The 19,195-nt window shown below is 53.8% G+C and overlaps 1 protein-coding gene across 1 annotated transcript; it reads right to left on the bottom strand.

Annotated features, from left to right (window-relative positions):
* Nucleotides 1-382: 382 nt before the first annotated feature.
* On the bottom strand, nucleotides 383-17,818 carry LOC132422966 (H-2 class I histocompatibility antigen, Q10 alpha chain-like). Its single transcript, XM_069540560.1, has 9 exons — nucleotides 17,736-17,818; nucleotides 13,858-13,965; nucleotides 8,461-8,721; nucleotides 6,754-7,029; nucleotides 4,109-4,378; nucleotides 3,895-3,990; nucleotides 3,537-3,569; nucleotides 3,216-3,358; nucleotides 383-1,585 (listed from the first exon to the last, which is right to left on the bottom strand). Exons 2-8 carry the CDS (start codon nucleotides 13,904-13,906, stop codon nucleotides 3,294-3,296), a joined length of 1,050 nt encoding a protein of 349 aa, XP_069396661.1. The 5' UTR covers nucleotides 13,907-13,965; nucleotides 17,736-17,818; the 3' UTR covers nucleotides 383-1,585; nucleotides 3,216-3,293.
* Nucleotides 17,819-19,195: the final 1,377 nt, after the last annotated feature.

The raw sequence follows: 19,195 nt of genomic DNA on the forward strand, positions 1-19,195 counted from the left end.
GGCGTAGCGGCTGTCCCTTCACCTCAGGCACTTCCGTCTACCAGTCCCCTGGTCCCGGAGCTCCAGGTCTTCTTGCAGATGTCGTGTTCTGGTGAGAAGGCAGGAGGCCGAGTGGACAGAGGGTGAGGAAAGCCAGCAGGAAAAGGCTGCGAGGCGCAAAAACTAGGGTTTGCTGATGGATATCCAGGACAGATATTGACTGCTCGGCCTTTGCCCTCTGGTAGTTTCTAAACCAAGTAGCCAGTGAGGCTAATGGAAGAGCGAAATGACTGTAGCCTTTGGGTGGCAGGTGCCTGGGGCCCTGCTACTGTCCTGTAGGGGCTGTTGTGGGACTGTTCCAGTCCATGGCCTCTCTGCCCCTTTTCCTCATCTGGAGGGATGGTCCTATAATCCCACGGCCCCAGAGGTATTCAGGGTCCTAGACACAGAGAAGCACAGAACTGGATGGGAACTTCCGGCCCATTCTGCCCAGGGCTTGCACTTATAGAAGCCGGACCCTCTATCTAAGGCTCCCTGAATATTCAATGCCCTTGCGTCAAAGAAGCCATGCAAATTGCCAGTCTAAGGTCTACACTTGGCTGGGCAGGACCAAAGCTGAGGAGGTGGGTCTGGGAGGTGTGTAGAGGAGCGTGAAGCCTTGGCGATATGTGTAGGGTACAGAAAGATGACACAGCTGTACCAATTCAAAGAGAGAATGACTGGCCAGAAGCCTCCTCCAATCTGCTTCTCCCCAGACACACTCTGCCTCTACCCCTTCCCCAGGGAAGAACGTTTCACTTCTGCTCAGGAGGACCTAAGTGCATCCAGGGCTGAGGGAACCTTGAGGGTCCACCTGGGCACTTGTGCCTCCTATCTGTAGGGGCCAGACCTGCCCTGTTTCCTAACTTGTCTCACCAGTCAGACAACTGTAAAAATAAAACATGTTTATTGCTGCAAAACCTTATTAATACAGGTCCATAATCTCTTACCCAAAACCCTTAGGGCCAGATGTATTTCAGAATTTAGAATTCTTTGGGCTTTAGAAAGCTACCCAGGTATGGATGCTGAATATTACATAATACTACCAGAGGGGTCTGGGGTGACGCCCCATAATCCCCCAGATCAATATTTCTGTGGAAAATTGTGAAAAGGCGCACTAGAAGAATAAATGAGCATGAATAACACTTTTTTTTTGGGCCACACCGCACGACATATGGGATCTTAGTTTCCCGACCAGGGATCCAACCCACGCCCCCTGCAGTGGAAGCACAGAACCTGACTTCACTTTAAGGTTTTTTGTTTTGTTTGTTTTTCCTCCCACCTCTCTCCCAGGTCAGTTTTTTTTTTTTTTTAGTTTTAGTTTAATATTTATTTATTTATTTTTGGCTGCGTTGGGTCTTAGTTGCGGCACACGGGATCTTTCCTCGTGGCACACAGGCTTCTCTCTAGTTGTGGTGGGCAGGTTCCAGAGCGAGCAGACTCAGTAGTTGTGGTGCACAGGCTCTCTAATTGTGGCACACGGTCTCAGTAGTTGTGGCTCATGGCCTTAGTTGCCCCGCGGCATGTGGGATCTTCGTTCCCCGACCGGGAATTGAGCCTATGTCCCCTGCATTGGAAGGGAGATCCTTAACCACTGGACCACCAGGAAAGTCCCCCAGGTCAAGTTATGATGACAAAGTTAGGAAGAAACTTCTGGCTTTTGGCGTTTTTTTTGGATTTCAGAATTGCAGATAAGGGATTGCAGACCTATACTTGCTTGCCTATTTACAGAACAGCACAGTTGTCATTGAGACTTTTGGTGCAGTGGCCAGACTACCTGGCCTCACATCCCAGCTCTGGCATGAACCAGCTGCGGGACCCTGGGCCTCAGTTTCCTCACCTGCAGCACAGGAGTATTAATTCTCCCGCACAGGTGTGCTTTGAGGATTAAACAGCTTAGTATACAGTACAGTGCTCAGAACCCTGCTTAGTATGTGGTTTGCTCAGCGTATATGGAACATGACAACATCACTGAGAAAGACAGACATTTAAGACACGTCTTCAGGACAATCTGATAATTACAAGCTCACTGCTGAGGTCCTGCAGGCCACCAGGGCAGGCTGAATCTTTTTCTAGTATTACAGTCGTTCACATCCTCAGGCTTGGAGCCTCCCAGGGCTGCAGACACGGAGGTTTCAAAAGTCCCCACAGGAGGCTCTGTCACACCTTGGGGTCAGCTGAAGGGGAGGCAGAGGGTGCCCTGGGAGGGGTCTGGCCTTGTGTCCTTTGTGAGCACTCCCTCTCTCTGCCAGGGCTCTGGAGTCCCAGCCCCTTAGCACATCAAATGGCCGTGAGACTGGATTCTTGTTCACAGAGGAGACATGGGGTTTCTGGTCCACTGAAGATGCAAAGGTGAGGCTGGGCCTTCTCCAGACATATCCTTCACAAGCATTTCCACAGGACACAGCGAAAAGGGGTCTTTCCCTTATTGTAACAGTAACACGTGCTTATTGCAAAAATTCAAATCATTCAAAAGGACAGGAAATAATGGAAAATATGGCCTGTGTTGTTTCTCATCCTCCAGCTGCCTGGGACCAACGAACAGGCCCCCAGGCACCTGCCTCTCTGAGCTTCTCCTCATATACACAAGGACACCCACACACCACATACACACTCACCCTCACATACACCCTATATCCTCTCACCCTCACACATACACACCCAGACACCCTCACATACACATGTTCCCACCCTTGCCGCCTCCCCTACACTCTCACAGCCCCAACACTCGAATCTTCCCAAAAGCGGATCAGACATACATAAAAGAACACGCTTATAAATGAGGCAGGCATTCAGCCATTTCTTGCTGACGCTAGCAGGTGCATGAAGGATGATGCCCCTGTAACTCTTTGACTATTGTTCTGGTTCTTCCCTGACTGCCCAGACCCTTGGTTTTCACGTTCGGGAAGTGGGAATGAGAATAACATAGCCAAACTCTCACAGGGTGCCTGAGAAGCTCAAGTGGGATTTACACTTAACATGAAACCATTCTGCAAACTGTCACGTGTAAAACAATCTGAGGAATTACTACTGCCCTTCTCCCCGTCCCCGGAAGAGGAAATAATTAGACTTTTAAAAGGACTTCAGGAAGATGGCAAAGCCATCCTAGTGGCACAGACCACTTGTAACAAGACTGTTAGGGGTGAGGACGCCTCAGTTTCGGGGTGGGGTGGGCCCTTCACAGTCAGATTTCATACCAGCCAGCCAGTGCCGGGGCCTTCAGGTCCCCAAACACCCCACAAAACACCTCCTTGATCTGTGACGGTGACCTTCAGTCAGCAGATGAGTGGAGTAGCCCCTGCTCTTGCTGGGCTTTGGGAATTATGGGGGTCCTCTCCACCTGCAGGGAGAAAGGAGGGAGGTGACCCCGGCTCCGGGATGGTGGGATGGGGCAGGAGGCTGAGGCCAGGGAAAGCACCCACCCCATGCCCCGCCCCCATCCTGAGTTCCAAGGCATCCCCGCCATGCTTGAGAACACCTGGGGCTTCCTCTCCCCAACCGGTCCACCCCACAGTCACCTGAGGCTTGCTCGTAAGATTCCTTATTTCTGGCTGTGGGGAAAGAGAACACAAGAGAGGAGGTGGGTGGTGTGTCCCCACCTTCTCCCTCCCGCTCCCGCTCTGGGCCCTTCCCAAAGTCAGGCCCAGTGGTGTCCCCTGACTGTGGGATCTGCAGGGTTCTCGGGGTGGTGTGCAGCTGTGGGGTGGGGACGTTTGGGCTTTTCCACAGGTGGGGGACAGGGGGCAGGACCTCAGCAGTAGTTGCTGCTCCCCAGGAGGGAACAGTTCTAGCTGCAGGGATGGGAGCACAGCATTCTTCCCCATAAGGCTGGACCAGCCAGAGGGCCTCCCACTCCTTTGTTTCTTCCCCACCTACCTTGAATGCACTTGGTCAAGGTCACACCACCAACAACCACCAGCAAGACCAGGATGAGGGAGATAACCACAGCAGTAAGTCCAGGATGAGAGGACTCTAAGAAAAGACAGAGAAAAGGGGCCCCCCCACCCCCAGTCCATGGGACTGTCTCCAGGTGCCCTGGGCCCTCCCCAGCCCCTCCTCACCCGCTCCAGGCCAAGCCCCAGCTCCTCACCCCAGGACACAGTGAGCGTGTGGTTCAGGCTGGAGTGCTGCACGCGGCAGGTGTACTGGGCCTTCTTCCCCGCCGGCACCCACACAGCCGCCCACGTCTGATAGGTGCCGTCCCCACTGGGGCGTGTCTCCGCACACTCGGAGTCCAGTTCCTTCTCCCCCAGCCACCAGCTCAGCAAGATGTTGTGTGGATAGAAGCCCAGGGCCCAGCACCTCAGGATGGTGCCGCCATCCTTGGCCGAGTGCTCTGTTATCCGCACTGTGGGTGGCTCTGCAGGGAGAGGGGGAGCGAGGAAGGCTGCTGAGTGCCTGCGCTCTGCCCATCCCTCATGCTTAATCCCGGGCTCCTCCCGCATCCTCCAGGGTGGAGGACAAGGAAATAGGGACAGGGTCTCTCTCCGGGGAAGGCACCCAATTACTGCTGCAAGCAGGGACAACCCACTGCCCACCATTCCAGAAGGGCACTGTCCCGGGAACTTCCATGAGGGGGATATGACCCCCTGCCCCCAACCTCCAAGGAGGGTCCTGGGTGGGGCTGTTGGGCCCTAGACTGACCCTCCCCCTTCTCCCTACAGAGACTCTAGGGTTTTCTCAGAGGCTTGACATACTTCCCCCTGTGACTTCCTGCATACAGGAGGTGCCTAATAAGACTTTGTTAAGTGAGGGCAAGAAGGATGATACTTCTCTGACCCTATAATGAGAATGGTTATGACTGTGGGCTCCGGAGCTGGACATCCTGGCCATGAAGCCCAGTCTGACTCTGGTCCACAGCCCTCTGCCAGCGCTCAGGGCCTTCCTTCATCATTCCTTCCGCTCAGAGTTCGAGTTCCAAATGACGTAATTCAGGGGTGATAGTTCATTTTCTGTATCCACTTCCCTGGTCCACGGGATGCCCAAGCATTTGGTCAAACATCTTTCTGGGTGTGTGATGGTGTTTCTGGGTGGTATTAACATTTGAATCAGTGGACTCAGTAAAGCAGATTGCCTTCTGCAGTGTGCGTGAGCCCATTCACTGAGCTGAAGATCTGAACGGGACAAGGAGGCTGAGTAATAGGGAGCTCCTCTAGCCTTACTACTGAGCTGGAACACGGGTCTCTCCTGCCTTGAGACTCAAAAAATGAAACACTGGGCTTCCCTGGTGGCGCAGTGGTTGAGAGTCCGCCTGCCGATGCCGGGGACGTGGGTTCGTGCCCCGGTCCGGGAAGATCCCACATGCCGCAGAGCGGCTGGGCCCGTGAGCCATGGCTGCTGAGCCTGCGCGTCTGGAGCCTGAGCTCCGCAACGGGAGAGGCCACAACAGTGAGAGGCCCGCGTACCGCAAAAAAAAAAAAAAAAAGAAAGAAACACTGACTCTTCTTGGGTCTCGAACTTTCCAGCATTCGGACTGGAACTACACATTGGTTCTCCCGGTTCTCAGGCCTTTGGTCTCAGACTGGAACTGCAACATCAGCTCTTCCTGGGGCTCCAGCTTCCTGACCGCAGATCTTGGAACTTCTCTACCTCCATAGTCATGTGACCCAACTCCTTAGAACACATCTCTTTTTTCCTCTCTCTATGCATCCTGTGGGTTCTGTTTCTGTGGAGAATCCTGACTAATCTACCAGGTGAAGGACAGAAGACAACACCTGGTGCTGAATGAGAGTTCCACACTACTTACTTAACGCACACCAATATGTTTGCTTTGGGGAGGCAGCAGGTATTATTGCCACCCTCATGATACTGATGAGGAAACTGAGGCACAGAGAGGGCAAGTAACTTGCCCAAGGTCACACAGCCAGCAAATCCTGGAGCTGAGCTGTGTATCTAGAGGCTAGGCTCCAGTGCCTGAGCCCTGAACCACCACGCTCTGCTCTCATAATCACATCTTCTGCTCCTGATGTTACCTGTCCTGGCCTCCCTTTGAGGAATATCCTCCCCATTACCTCAACTGATTCACATCCCACTGCTCAATCACCAGACATCACGGTGTGCTGGGTGCTCTGATCAGCCCCACCCCCAGCAGCTTCCCTGACCACCACAGCCGCGAGGCTTTCACCCTCGGCACCCCAAAGCACCCACCTTCCCTAGTGTCCATCCCAGCCCTTGTGTCTCCAGCCCTGCTGACTGGGTTCAGGAGAAGTTTGCGATGCACCTGGAGTCCGGGGAGCATGTTTAGCATGAGGGGTACGAGGGAGGAGAGGGGCAGAGGGCTTCAGTTTCCCTGGCAGTCCCCAGTGGTCCAGGAAGTGGTGAGGGATGCAGACCCTGGGGCCTGGGGTCTGTTTCCCAAGGAGCAGAGCCAAAGGATGTTAAACCCCAAAAGGATTTTATGAGCACCTAGTTTAACCCACTCGCTCTGTAGATGAACAAAATGAGGCCCAGAAAAAGGGGGTTTATTCTCCAAGACCACACTGGGACAGGGGAGGCTCCACAACTCCCCACTCCACCTCACTTGAAGGCCTGTGGTCTGGGCTTTCTTCCTCCTCTGCAGGAAAAAGCTGTTGGCTAGCTGGCCATCTTTCTGGGTCCTAGTGGGCTTGTCTGAGCCAGGGGGACACTGCCTGCTTCCTCACCCCCCTCCCCCCGCAAAGGCTTCTCTGTCAAATGGGATGGCTCTCGACAATGGGAGCATGGGGCCATTCTGCATTGCCACAGGGTGGGCCTTACCTCTCCGGCTGAATCTCTGGCCTCCCAGCTCCAGGTATCTGTGCAGAGAGGCAAGGCAGGGGCCTTCCAGGTAGGCCTTGTCGTACTCTGCGTAGCAGCGCTCTGTCTCCCACCAGTGCTTGGTCCGCATGGCCACGGGCTCAGCTGACACCCAGCTCAGGGTTTCCAGGTCCAGCGACAGGTGGTCCTGCCCATCGTAGCCAAACTGCCAGAAGCCCCTGTAGCGGCCGTCTTCCTGGATCTCACAGCCGAACATGCGCTGAGTGCTGTGCATCCCTGTGTGTGCAGGTAAGAAGACTTTGGTTAGTGGTGGCCGGGGGTGTCAAGTCCCTGAGAGGCACGGAGAAGCCCACCACCCAGAGGGGACTCCAAAGGGTGGAGGGACAGGGTGTCAAGCATTTAAAAAACAAAAACAAAAACTGGGGCTTCCCTGTGGCGCAGTGGTTAAAAGTCCGTCTGCCAATGCAGGGGACACGGGCTCTAGCCCTGGTCTGGGAAGATCCCACATGCCATGGAGCAACTAAGCCCGTGCACCACAACTATTGAGCCTGCACTCCAGAGCCCGTGAGCCACAACTACTGAAACCTGTGCGCCTAGAGCCCGTGCTCTGCAACAAGAGAAGCCACCGCAGTGAGAAGCCCGCGCACTGCAGCGAAGAGTAGCCCCCACTCGCCACAACTAAAGAAAGCCCGTGTGCAGCAACGAAGACCCAATGCAGCCAAAAATAAATAAATAAAATAAATAAGTTTATTAAAAAAAATCTCCCAAGTAATTTTGATAAGCAGCCTGGGCTGAGAAACCTGCTGGGCCTCTCATGTGGGATGAACACTCAAGTTCATATTTAGACACATCCTTATTTCATATCCCACACTACTTATGGGTGTATAATGTCCTCAGTGCTAAGACTACGTCATGCCATGCTTATCCCGGGGGCCCTGGGCTGGTGCACAGCCCTTCCCAGGCTCAGTCCTTTATATCTACTCTATTTTTTTTGCGATACGCAGCCCTCTCACTGCTATGGCCTCTTCCGTTGCAGAGCACAGGCTCCGGACGCGCAGGCTCAGCGGCCATGGCTCACGGGCCCAGCCGCTCCGCGGCATGTGGGATCTTCCCAGACCGGGGCACGAACCCGTGTCCCCTGCATCGGCAGGCGGACTCTCAACCACTGCGCCACCAGGGAAGCCCTATATCTACTCTTTCTGAGGCCTCTGGGGACCCGAGGCTTTTAGTTTGGTCATTTGGGTGTGTCTGGCCACAGAGCAGGAGGGTATTGTGTGAACGAGCTGTGCTCCATAAGCACTTTATGGAGAATTAGCAGCAGCCTTGGTGGTAGCTGTAAGCTCGCTGCTGCTGAGATGGGGAAGCTGAGATGGCATCTTGAGGACCTGGGTGGGAAGGCGTGATTTGAGGGTGGTGCGTGAGGCAGGTAAAAGCCTCTCCCAGTCTGCTGAGGTCCAGAACCCTGGGTAGCCAAGGGGAGAGGGGGAGCTATCATGGGCCCTCTGCTCCTGTGGAGGCCTGCTGCACTGGCCTGTGGGCTGGCTGCTGAAGCCCTGATTCTGAGGCCCTGAGGCCCCTGCTTGGCTGTGGGGGAAGGAGACTGAGAAGAGCCAAGTATCAGAAGCTTGTCCCACACCCTATGACGGGCATGGCTGCCTCGAGGGTCAGTGTGCAGAGCGTGAAGCATGGGGAGTCCACCCAACGCACCGCTGCTGTGGTTGTGGTAGCCCATCACCGTCCACATCTCCACCTGCTGCACCTCCGCCCATTTCTCCTGCTTCCTGGTCTCCGTCTCCCAGTACTGGGCATCCATCGGCGTCATCCACGGGGCCTGGGGCTCAGCCTTGCCCACACGACTGTCAAACCGGATGAAGGGCTGGTCGTCCACGTAGCCTACAGCCAGAAACTTAGGGAGGCTTGGGCCTGGCTCTGATAGGGTCAGGTAGTAGTAGTGGAGCGAGTGTGTCCCTGTGGAAACACAGGCTGGTCTCAGGCTCACATGGACTGCCTGGGTCTGCACTGGGTGGGGGTCGGGGGAGGGTGGTCAGTGTGCTGGGTAGGGTTGGCAGTGGAAACGTATCCAGAGAATTCGTTATCAGCAAGAACTGGGAATTTCAGTGGAAAAAATAAGGGCATCCAAAGAGTTTAAATATAGACAGAATCAGTCAAACACTGAGAACAAAGTTCATGCATTAAGGCTTATGGATTTCCTTCCCAGAAAGTTTCTCAGCTCTTCACTCAGGGCCTACTTACTCATACTTTATACTCATCTCTAATAAGTATGATTTTCTGGTTTCCCATTTCAAATTAAAAAGATTTCTTTTTAAGAGTTGGTTGTTTGGAAGCTTAATTTATGTGGAATTATTCATTGCCCAGACATACCTGGGAAAGGTTGGCCATCATTCTTACCTTGAATCACTGCCGCCAAGCTGGTGGCATCTTGACTCCATTCCCCACTCCCTCCTGCTCCCACAGCAGACGTTACTAGTCAATCTCTTTTCTCTTTGAGTCCAAATGCTGCCCCTCTACTATGTCTCCAAAAGCGCCAACTCATCAATTAAACTTGGTGCTGGAGATGAAATCTACTTAGCAGCCAGTCCTGACTCAAGCTATTAAAACAAATGCTGTATCTTAAGAAACTCAGGCCACATTTCTCAGAGATATCCCTGGCTTACTCTCTTACCTAATTTTTAAAAAACTTCTTGCTCAGAAGTTTTTATCCCTCAACACTCCTGTCTCTGTTATTTTTCTCCATAGCACTACACTTCCTAGAGAATATGCACTTTGTTTGTCTTGTTAATGGTCTGTCTCTCCTCTGCCACGTCAGCTCCCTAAGGGCAGCGATTCCTGTATGGATTGTTCTGTTTCCCCAGCACCTAGATTAGCTTCTGGCACACAGTAGGTGCTCAATGGTTGAACATTCAAGTGAGAAAGGAGAAGTCAAACACATCTCCCCACTCACAGCTCTTTTTTTTTACTGCCTTCTTGCTATTTCAGGCCACACCGAACTCCGCCCAGGCCCTCTGCACCTGCTGTTTCTTCTGCCCTGGGCACTCCCCTCTCTGTTTTCTCTCAGCCAGTTTCCTCATTCCTCAGGTTGCAGTAAGGTGTCCCCTCCTCCAGGAAGTCCTCCTGATTTCAGCCTGATGTCCCTCAGAGGGGTCTCAATAGTGTCCTGTGCTCCCTGTGAAACTGTGGACTCCATGAGGGTGGGCAATACATCTGACTCTGTCATCGCTGTTTCCCCAGGGCCTAGCAGCACAGCTGGCACACAGTGAGCACTTACTTCTGGCCTTTGTTGAACTGGACAAAAAATAAGAACATGAATCGCAGTGACAATAATCACAGCTGCCATTTTGGGAATGACCACTGTGTGCACTGGTTTAACGGCTCCTCACTCACTATCTCAGTTGATCTTTACAATAAACCTAAGAGGTCAGTGTGGTTGGCCCCATTTTACAGATAAAGGAACCGAGGTCCAGGGGAGGCCACGTATAGCACTCAAAGGCATGCACTAGAAAGAGGGCAGCCCAGATTCTCTCCCCTGAGTTCGCTGCCTTTTTCTAAGCTGAGGAAAGAGGTGTTCTCTTCTCACGGCTGGAGAAACCTCCTTCTGGGAGGCAAGAGGGGTCCATGTTAAGAGTGTTTGAGTGAAGGGTTAACATCGGGTCTGGGCTGGTGTGGGCGTCCTGGGAAATGCCTGGAGTCTCTCTCACGGTGCTGTTTGCTTGCACACCATTGAGTTAAGATCAGTGTGGTGTGCTCCTGTGCTGGCAGCTGTGAACAGGCACAAAGGCGTTGGGGAGAACAGAGGCTACGGTTTCTCTGTGTCAAGGTGACCCACCCACTCCTTGGCTCTGATCTGCAGCAGCTCTACCTGCCCTGGAAGTGAGGGAGGGCAAAGATCCTGTGTCTTTGGGTAGCTGCTGGCCTCCTGGGTGGTGAGGAAGCCATGCCAGCTGGGCTTCCTGTCCTGCCTCTGTCTCCACAGCTCAGGAAGCATAGTGTGGTAGGCTGAATAATGGCCCCCCAAGATATCCCTGGAACCTTTGAATGTTACCTTATATGGTACCAGGAGTTTTGCAGATGAAATTAAGGATCTTGAGATGGAGAGATTATCCTGGATTGTCTAGGCGGGCCCTAATGTGTCCTTAGAAGAGGGAGGCGGAGGGAGAGTCCATGACGTCAGAGGAGAAGGTGATGTGAAGATGGAGAAGAGAAAGATGCAGGAAGGCACCACGTGCCAAGAAATGCAGCTCTAGAAGCTGGAAGAGGCAAGGAAACAGATTCTCCGTTACAGCCTCTTTAGGGAGCCGGCCCTGCCAACACCTTGATTTCAGCCCAGTGAAACCCATTTTGGACTTCTGACCTCCAGAACTGAAATAGAAGAAATGTGTAGCTTGTAGCCCCCAAGCTGTGGTCATCTGTTACAGCAGCTACAGGAAACAGTATTCGACTGAAGCCCATTAGGTCCTGAGAGTTTGGTGGCCAGTGAGTCCCGGGGCCGGGGGAGGGTAGTGGAGGGGGGAGGGAGAGAGAGAGGGAGGAGAATGCACCATCTGGGAGCAAGGACATCCTCTGAAAGCTGTGCCAAAGACTGAGGGACACAGAAGTAGAGGCCCAGGAACCCTGGTGCTCCCATCACCTAAGCAAAGAGGCCATGAAGGGACGGATGTGCTCTTCCCCAGGTGCAGAAAATGCAGGAAAGAGCAAGCAATCCTGAGGTCAGGCCTGGTGGGAAAGGGAGCAACACACACCTGGTCGTTCTGTTAGGGCAGGTGCACGACCTTGCTTACTATGTAATGTTACTATTTATTAATGTTAGCTGCTTTAGTGGCCAGTTATTTTTGGTTAAAATGAAGGGAAGTCGATCAATATATATATATATATTTTTTAAAATTTACGAAACACTTTTAAAGCACTTAGGGGCTGGCCCTGTCCTGAGCACTTTATAAGATGTTGGCCAGGTCATCCTCATAACAACTTTATCAGGAGGGTACTATTGTACCTATCTAGGACAAATGGGGAAACTGAGCCACAGGGAGGCAAAGCCACCTGCAAAGCTCACACCAGTAGTGAAAGGCAGGAACAGACTGCGCACCCAGATTCTCCAGGTGATCCTTGGCTTGCACCCACCCTTTAGTGAACCCACTTCTGGGTGACACTGAGTGGCTGGGGACACATGAGAAGGCCCCTCCCCATGGCATCTCTCCACTCTCTGCCCTCCCAAGACACCATCCTGGCTGCAATTTAAGATGGCTCAGCTCTGCTCATCCTGGCAGCCTAGATCATATGGCCCAGCAGGGCCCACCCTGCCGCCCCACTCAGCAAGTACCTTCTGAGCACCTACAGTTTGGCTATCTCCGAGGCCCTGGGGATGCTGGGGTAACCCAAAGAGCCCCAAGTGCGGGCTGTCAGCAAGCTTACATGACTGTAGGATAAGCAAGATAAAGGAGTAAAATGTATGGTAGGCTGGATAGTGATAAGTGCTGAGGGAAAAAAATAAAGCAGAGATATACAAAATATCAGCGGAGGAGTTGAAAATTTTAGATAGAATGGGCAGGGAAGCCCTTCCCAGAAAGGAAACTATTAAAGAACTCAAGGAACCAGCATGTAAAGATCTGGGAGACAGAATTCCAGGTCTGCAGAGGGGAATGTCAGTGCAAAGGTCCTGAGGCAGGAGCATGCTTGGGGTGTTCTGAGGCTGCTGCAAGAATGCAGGGGAAAAATAAAATGGTGTGATTCAGTGTAGTAGGTGTAGGGGTGAAAGAAGGGGCTGAATTCTGAATCCTTCCCAGGCTTGTCCAGATGGTGTCTGGAATGGCCTGGATATAGCCCTCTGGCCTAGCCCTCCCTGCCACGAGGGCTCTGGTTCCTGGCATCTGCTCTGCCCTGGACTGCTTCACCATGGCCTACGTCCTGGCATCTGGTACCCATCCTGAGAGTCAAGGACCTGCTTTTAGGGCAAGTTCATGATTGTGACCCCCTCAGCTGACTTCCAGGTACCACCTCCCATGTATCCAGGGAGGCGCCTGCCATCCCTTCCTCTCTGAAAATCCCACTGCTCTCTGCTCTGCCTGCCAGATGGTCTTGAGAGCCCAGCTGGCTCTCTGCAGGGGCTCACATCCTGCCATTCCCATCTTTTCCCCAGGAGGACCGTCTCAGCTGGGACTAGACTCCCACTTGCTAACTGGGCCCAGGAGGGATCATCATGCCTTGGGCTGCAGAGTGTGGCAAAAGAAGCCGAAGGAGGCCATCTCCTGGCTTTGGAGGTGATACCACCTGCCAGGCTGGGGGGTCAGTGCCACGCACTGTGGGACCATGGCAGGAGGAAGTGGGGGACACACAGCAGGCGTCCAGGGGGATCTGCTCCTGCTGTGACATGGCCTAAGGAAGTGGCTACATGCCCATCATTGCTTCAGGGCCTGTTTGTATCATCAGCTTCCCACCCCCGACCCCCTCCACTGCCACTTCCTGGTCACTGGGCCATGTGGCCAGCCCCCAACAAGGAGCAGTCCTGCACCCGCTTTGGCCCAGCCTTTTACCTTCTCTGACTGTGGTGGAGGAGGGAGGAGGCCAGCCCCTTTCCCACTCTGCCCAGGAGACTTTTGTGCATCTGCCTCACTTCCCCCACAATCCACGTAGCACTGCCAGTTCCTAGCTGCGTGGCCTTGAGGAAGTTATTTCACAGCTCCAAGCCTTGGTGTCCTCATCTGTAAGTGGGTGCAATTAACTGACCTGCTCCAGAGTGCTAGAGCATTCGGTGAGATAATGAAAATAAGGAAGAAGTACAGGCATGGAGACCTCATCTTCTTAGTCTTAGAGCTTTCCTATTCCGAAGGGAGAGGTGGCCGTGGGAAGGAGAGAGCTGGAGTCGGGGGTGGGGAAAGATGACTGAGTGAGGGGCCAGCTCACTGGAGGTCAGGTCTCATCCCCTGGGACACCCTCCAAATGCTCTGGCCTCTGTGTCCTCTACCCTGGCAGAGTTCCCCCACCCTAAGACAGTATACCAGATTCCAAGACTGTGCACACGGCCTCCTGCAGACTGGGGGCTCCTGGCCTCCACCATCCTACCCCTTGTTCAGCAGATAGGCACGATCTTACCTGTAGGCCATGGCTTCTTTTCCAACTTCAGGTTTGCCAGTTCTGCCATCACCACCTCTGCCCTGGCCGCCGGGCTATCGGCCACCAAGGGCAGCCCCCAGGGACTCTCTGCAAGGGAGAAACGGAAAAGGGAAGTATGAATCTCAAGGTATAAACATTCTACGCATCCTTGTGTCTGCTGGGAGAGATAGTATGGAATGACGATGAGAGGCACGTTGAAAGGGAAGAGGGATGTGGGGCCTTTGCCACAGGAGTGGCTGGAAGCTCCCCCCAGCACCCAGGCACAAAGCCAGCAGGGCTGAGGTCTGGGCCTCGGTGCCAGGCGTGGTTCCTGAGCTCTACAAGTATTGATTCGTGGTGTTTTCCCTGCATTCCTGTGAGGCAGGTCTTGATTGTTCCCACTTAGAGAGGAGGGAAACCAGGACTGGGCTTTGCTAGAGGTTCTCCATCCGGCTGCCCAACGCTGCTTTGACTATCCTGCCATTGATATGGATTTAGTAGATTTGGGGGTAAGGGAGGGCTGCACACTGGCGGGCATTGAAAACTCCCAGGTGATTCTCATGTGCTGCCCAGGTCCTCCTGGCTCTGCCCTGCCCACCTGCTCAGCTGTGCCAGCCCTGACCTCTCTCCGCTTGCAATATTACTCATTTGACAAACATCTATTGAGCACCTACTACAAGCCAGGCACTGAGCCAGGTGGGGGTGTGTGTGGGGACAGAGAGACAGACATAGCCCCCAGGGAGCTCAGGTCTGGCAGGGAAGGGGACAATCGAGCAATTACACAAGCAGATCCACTAAGGCCAGTGGGGGCTGACAAGTGTCGGGGAGCAGAAGTACCAGGTGCCGGGGGCATCCTGGGGCAGGAGGGTGCCGAGGTCAGGGGTCTTGTAGGCTGAAACCTGGAGGAGACCTCACCAGTGTGAGTTACCTGGCAGTAGGGTGCGTGAGGAGGGAAGGAAATGTTGGGCTCGTGTGAGTCTAGTGTAGTTTCAGAACTTGCTGCATCAGCCTCGCCCGGGGAAATGCAAATTCTTGGGCCCCAGCCCTACTGAGTCAGAAGCTCTGGGGGTGGGTCCTAGCTTTCTGTAGTTCAGCAAGTCCTCTGGGTGATTCTAAGGTTTGAGAACTGCTCTAGGCAAAAGCACTAGCACATGGGAATGCCTGGAATGAAAAAGAGTGTGGTGTGTTCAGGAAAACCAAGGTCAAGGGACGACTACAAATGCAAGAGATGAGTCTGGGGAGGAAAAAAAAGGGCTAGATTGCCTCTTCGTGCCTCAGTTTCTCCTTGAGGCCAAATTGGGTCAGGTCCTATGGGCTGGAGTTCAAGGGCAAGGTCTGGGCCACAGAAAGGGTGTGGCTGTGGACAGCAGGGAGGGGACCCTGAATCCCTGGCTTGGATGAACCTGAGATGGAGTGCAGGAAGGGGGAGGCAGAGTAACAAGGGCACGCAGAGTCACATGAGGAGGAGGGTGGAAAAGGGAAGAGGGAGACCAGAAGCAGTCTCAGTGGTCATGGCCCTTGAAGTTCTATAGGACTGGCCTCTGCAGTCCCTCCCCTAGCCTGCCCTTGATGCTGCTCCTGTCTCAGTGCCCCCTGGTTGCCCAGGCCAGATACCCAAGAGTACGGCCCTTACCCTGCTCTCACCCCGACTCCCCAGGCCCTAATTCCAGCTTTGCTGTAGTAACCAGCTTTGTAATCATTTATCTCTACTTAATCTGTCTCTCACAGCTTTGATCCCAAGGGCCACGGATTAGTTCTGCCATCTCCTCTCACCGGGCCAGGACTCCCTGCCTCAGCTTCTGCCTGAGGCAGCATGGGCTCCAGAGCCAGCCTGGAACCCAAATTCTAACGAGCCGTGAGACTCTGGGAGACCCTGGGTAGCCAGTTAACGTCTCTGAGCCTCAGGGTCCCTATCTTTACCATGGGGATAATAATTGAATCCTTGTCATAGGATTCAATTCTAAGCTGCTATGAGGCTTAGAACTCCCTGCTGCATGACTCATGACATCTGCCCCTTGAAATCCACTTCTTCATTCCCCACCTCCTGCAGGGAAAGCCTGGCACCCAGGAGTGTTTGAGGGGCCTTGCTGGAGATGCCTAGCTACCTCCCTGCCATGTGCCATCTCTTTCCTACAGTTTGGTACGCACCAGGGTCACCCTCCATTCCTTCCCTCCTCCTTGGCTTGGGGACCTGTCCCCCTGGGCCAGCCTTGACCATTCCCCTCACAAGGCTACAGGGTCTATGCACACACACCCATGACCATCCCTGCCACGCAGAACTGGAATCGCCTATGCGCCCCTGTATCACCCCTGGGGGGAGCTGTAAGAAGGATCCTCAGGGGCTGTGTGAACCTGAGAACCAGGGCTGGTTACAGTCTTGGCCCAGAGACACAGTGTAACCAGTCCTGGTTTTCAGGTTCACAGCCCCACTCCCCTGGGGTCCCTGTTTCAGGGACACTGGCCAAACTCGTCCCCATCCCTGGCTCCATTCTCTCCCCTGATCTCCTGCCCAGACATCCAGGGTGATTCTCCTTCAAGTGTTTCCCATGGGGAGCTGAGGGCTGAATCCTCCTGGAGATGCATCCTATTGCGTTCAGGAGCCTCAACTTGGAGGGAAAAAATAACCTCTTTATTTTCACTAACCTCTAGCTGAAGTTTGGCCTTTCTCCCATGCTGAATGGAGGTAACAGAGCTCAGCAGGATTTGCAGAACCTGTGCTTTGGTCTCTGATAGAAGCCACAGATGTTTTCGAATCACGTGACCGTTGTTGCAGACACCTGGAAATATGCTTTACCCTCACTACTTCCAAATTCTGGGAATTGTTGCTATCTAATGCATTCTTTAATGTACTAACTTAGAAGCACATATATTACATATCACAAACTTATATTTCTATTTAAATTTTTTAGTAGCTTTATAAAAACATAACTGGGTTCCTTTGGAATCCTATGTATGTCATTTTTTGTGTTAAAAACATTCTGAGACAGGGTCCAAGCACAAAAAAATCTAAGAACTCCGACTCTGGATCCCAGTGCTGCCACCTAGCGCCCACTCTGGGCCCTATTTTAAATCTGTAAATTGTAAATTTTGTGTGTTCTAAGAGCCGAAATGGCTTCTTGGACGTGAAGCCCTTGGAACAGAGCCTGGAATAAAGGACATCAGCTATTATTACTGCCATGATGGTGGACACTTCCCGCCTGTGCTAATAAACTTTCGGGCATGTGTGCGGTCAGGGTGGGCGGTGCTCGGTGGTAGCGGTCGGGAATCCCGGGGGAGGTCCGGCCCAGCAGTTTTGCGCGCAGAACGGAAATGGCTAAAGGATGGAAATTCCCCGCTAGGTCAGAAAAACCCTTGTTGCTCCGCATCACCCGCCACCTCAACAAGGGGTTGCCCGGGCAACCCGAGGGAACCTCGCCAAGGAGCCAGGGAGACCTATAGCGATGGGCAGGTGCCTCGCCGAGCTAGCAGGCGGAGGCTGTGCAGGCGACGCTCAGGTTCCTGCCTCCACGGAGCTTCCCCAGGGCCTTCCTGGAGGACCCAGCCCTGGGAAGTGAGCGCGAGCGGCGTCCTCCAGAGAGGCCAAGGGACCCCCAGGAAGCTGTGGCGTCGGCTGGGTCCCCGGGGTCCCCACCCTCCTGACCGCTCAGTCCGATCAGGGGTCTGAAATGGGAGGCGGCAAAACAGGGGCCCTGCCTAGCCCGGGGCTCAGCGACCCCTGCGATCTTGGATCAGCTCTCCGATTCACCATCCGGCCCCCTCCCCAAAACCCAGAATAGCTTCCGCGTTCTTGGTGGATCTCTCCCTAGCACCGCCACAGGCGCGAGGCTGGGGGACGATTGGGGGTCCGCCCCGGCTCCCACACCTCTCCGCCCGGTTACCTGCTACGCCCTCCCGCACCAGTCCCGACAGCAGCAGCAGCAGCAGCAGCGGTGGTGGCAGCGGCGACTGCCGGTCCCGCGCACTCCCGGGACTCTGCGGCCGCCTGATCGGCAGCCTCACGCGCTGCCCCAGGGTGCCGGTCCCGGTGGAATCCGTCTTCAGCTGTGGGGCAGGGGCCTCGTGCCAACGCCGGCCGCCGGCCGACAGTAGGACGCGTCCCTCGCCGGGGTGCGGGCGGGAGAGCGCTCAGTGCCCCCAGGGCCGCGGCAGCTGCGACCCCGCCCTGGCTCAGGTTCAGGCTCCGGCCGGGCTCTGGTTGCGGCTCCACCGCACGCACCCTGGGGCCCCCCCTCAGGTCCTTGATGGCGCCCTCTGGTGGGCTCGGGAAAAGAAAACATGAAAAAACCCCAATTGTTTGCGGTAATTGTGAAATACAGCACATATGCTTCTTCACTGCCTCACGAAACGAGACCACGAGACCAGGCAGTGAAACTCAAGTTACAGCCATTTGGAAAGTCGGGCGGTGTCTGAGACAACTGTCATGTGATACGAAAACACCTGTGGTTTCTGTTGGGACCGAGGCAACGGTCCTGCTAACACCACTGAGCTTTGCTACCTCTACTCATCAGGGGATGAATGGCTAAATTTCAGCTAGAAGTTAGTGAAAATAAAGGTTATTTTCCCCATCTGGGTTCACAGACCCCCTGAATTCTGACCAGGGATTCCCATGTTCAGGATAATAGTTTTCAGCTGGGCCTTTTCTGATATTTGAAAATTCATAGGAAGAGCTTTGGTGATCCTGATTGGGGCGAGTGAGGGGAGCAATTTACACAACAGAGGGAAAGGCCAGAAGTACAGCTTTGCGCTGTCTCGGGGCCACCACACACGTGGTGTCCTGCCAAGCCAACAGGAGAGGAGAAGCCAGATTGGAACGATCTGAGTCTAGAGCACAACGTTTGTTGCATTTTAATATTGTCAAAAGAACACAAGGAGGGGAAAGAATAGAGGAAGTTGGGCATCAGAAAAATCTAGTTAATTGAGGGATGTCGCTGGTGGCACAGTGGTGAAGAATTTGCCTGCCAATGCAGGGAACACGGGTTCGAGCCCTGGTCCAGGAAGATCCCACATGCCGCGGAGTAACTAAGCCCGTGCGCCACAACTACTGAGCCTGTGAGCCACAACTACTGAGCCCACGTGTCACAACTACTGAAGCCCGGGCACCTAGAGCCCGTGCTCTGCAACAAGACAACACAATAAGCCCACGCACTGCAATGAAGAGTAGCCCCCGCTTGCCACAACTAGAGAAAGCCCGCACACAGCAACGAAGACCCAATGCAGCCAAAAATAAATAAATAAAAATAAATAAATTTATGAGAAAAAATTCTCACCCTTCACAACCTTTGGGTAAGTTTCATCTACCAATAAGGTCTTCACTGCTCTGGCCTGAGAGCTTTGAGGG

The sequence above is a fragment of the Delphinus delphis genome, chromosome 3, assembly GCF_949987515.2.
Source record: "Delphinus delphis chromosome 3, mDelDel1.2, whole genome shotgun sequence".
NCBI classification, from domain to species: domain Eukaryota; kingdom Metazoa; phylum Chordata; class Mammalia; order Artiodactyla; family Delphinidae; genus Delphinus; species Delphinus delphis.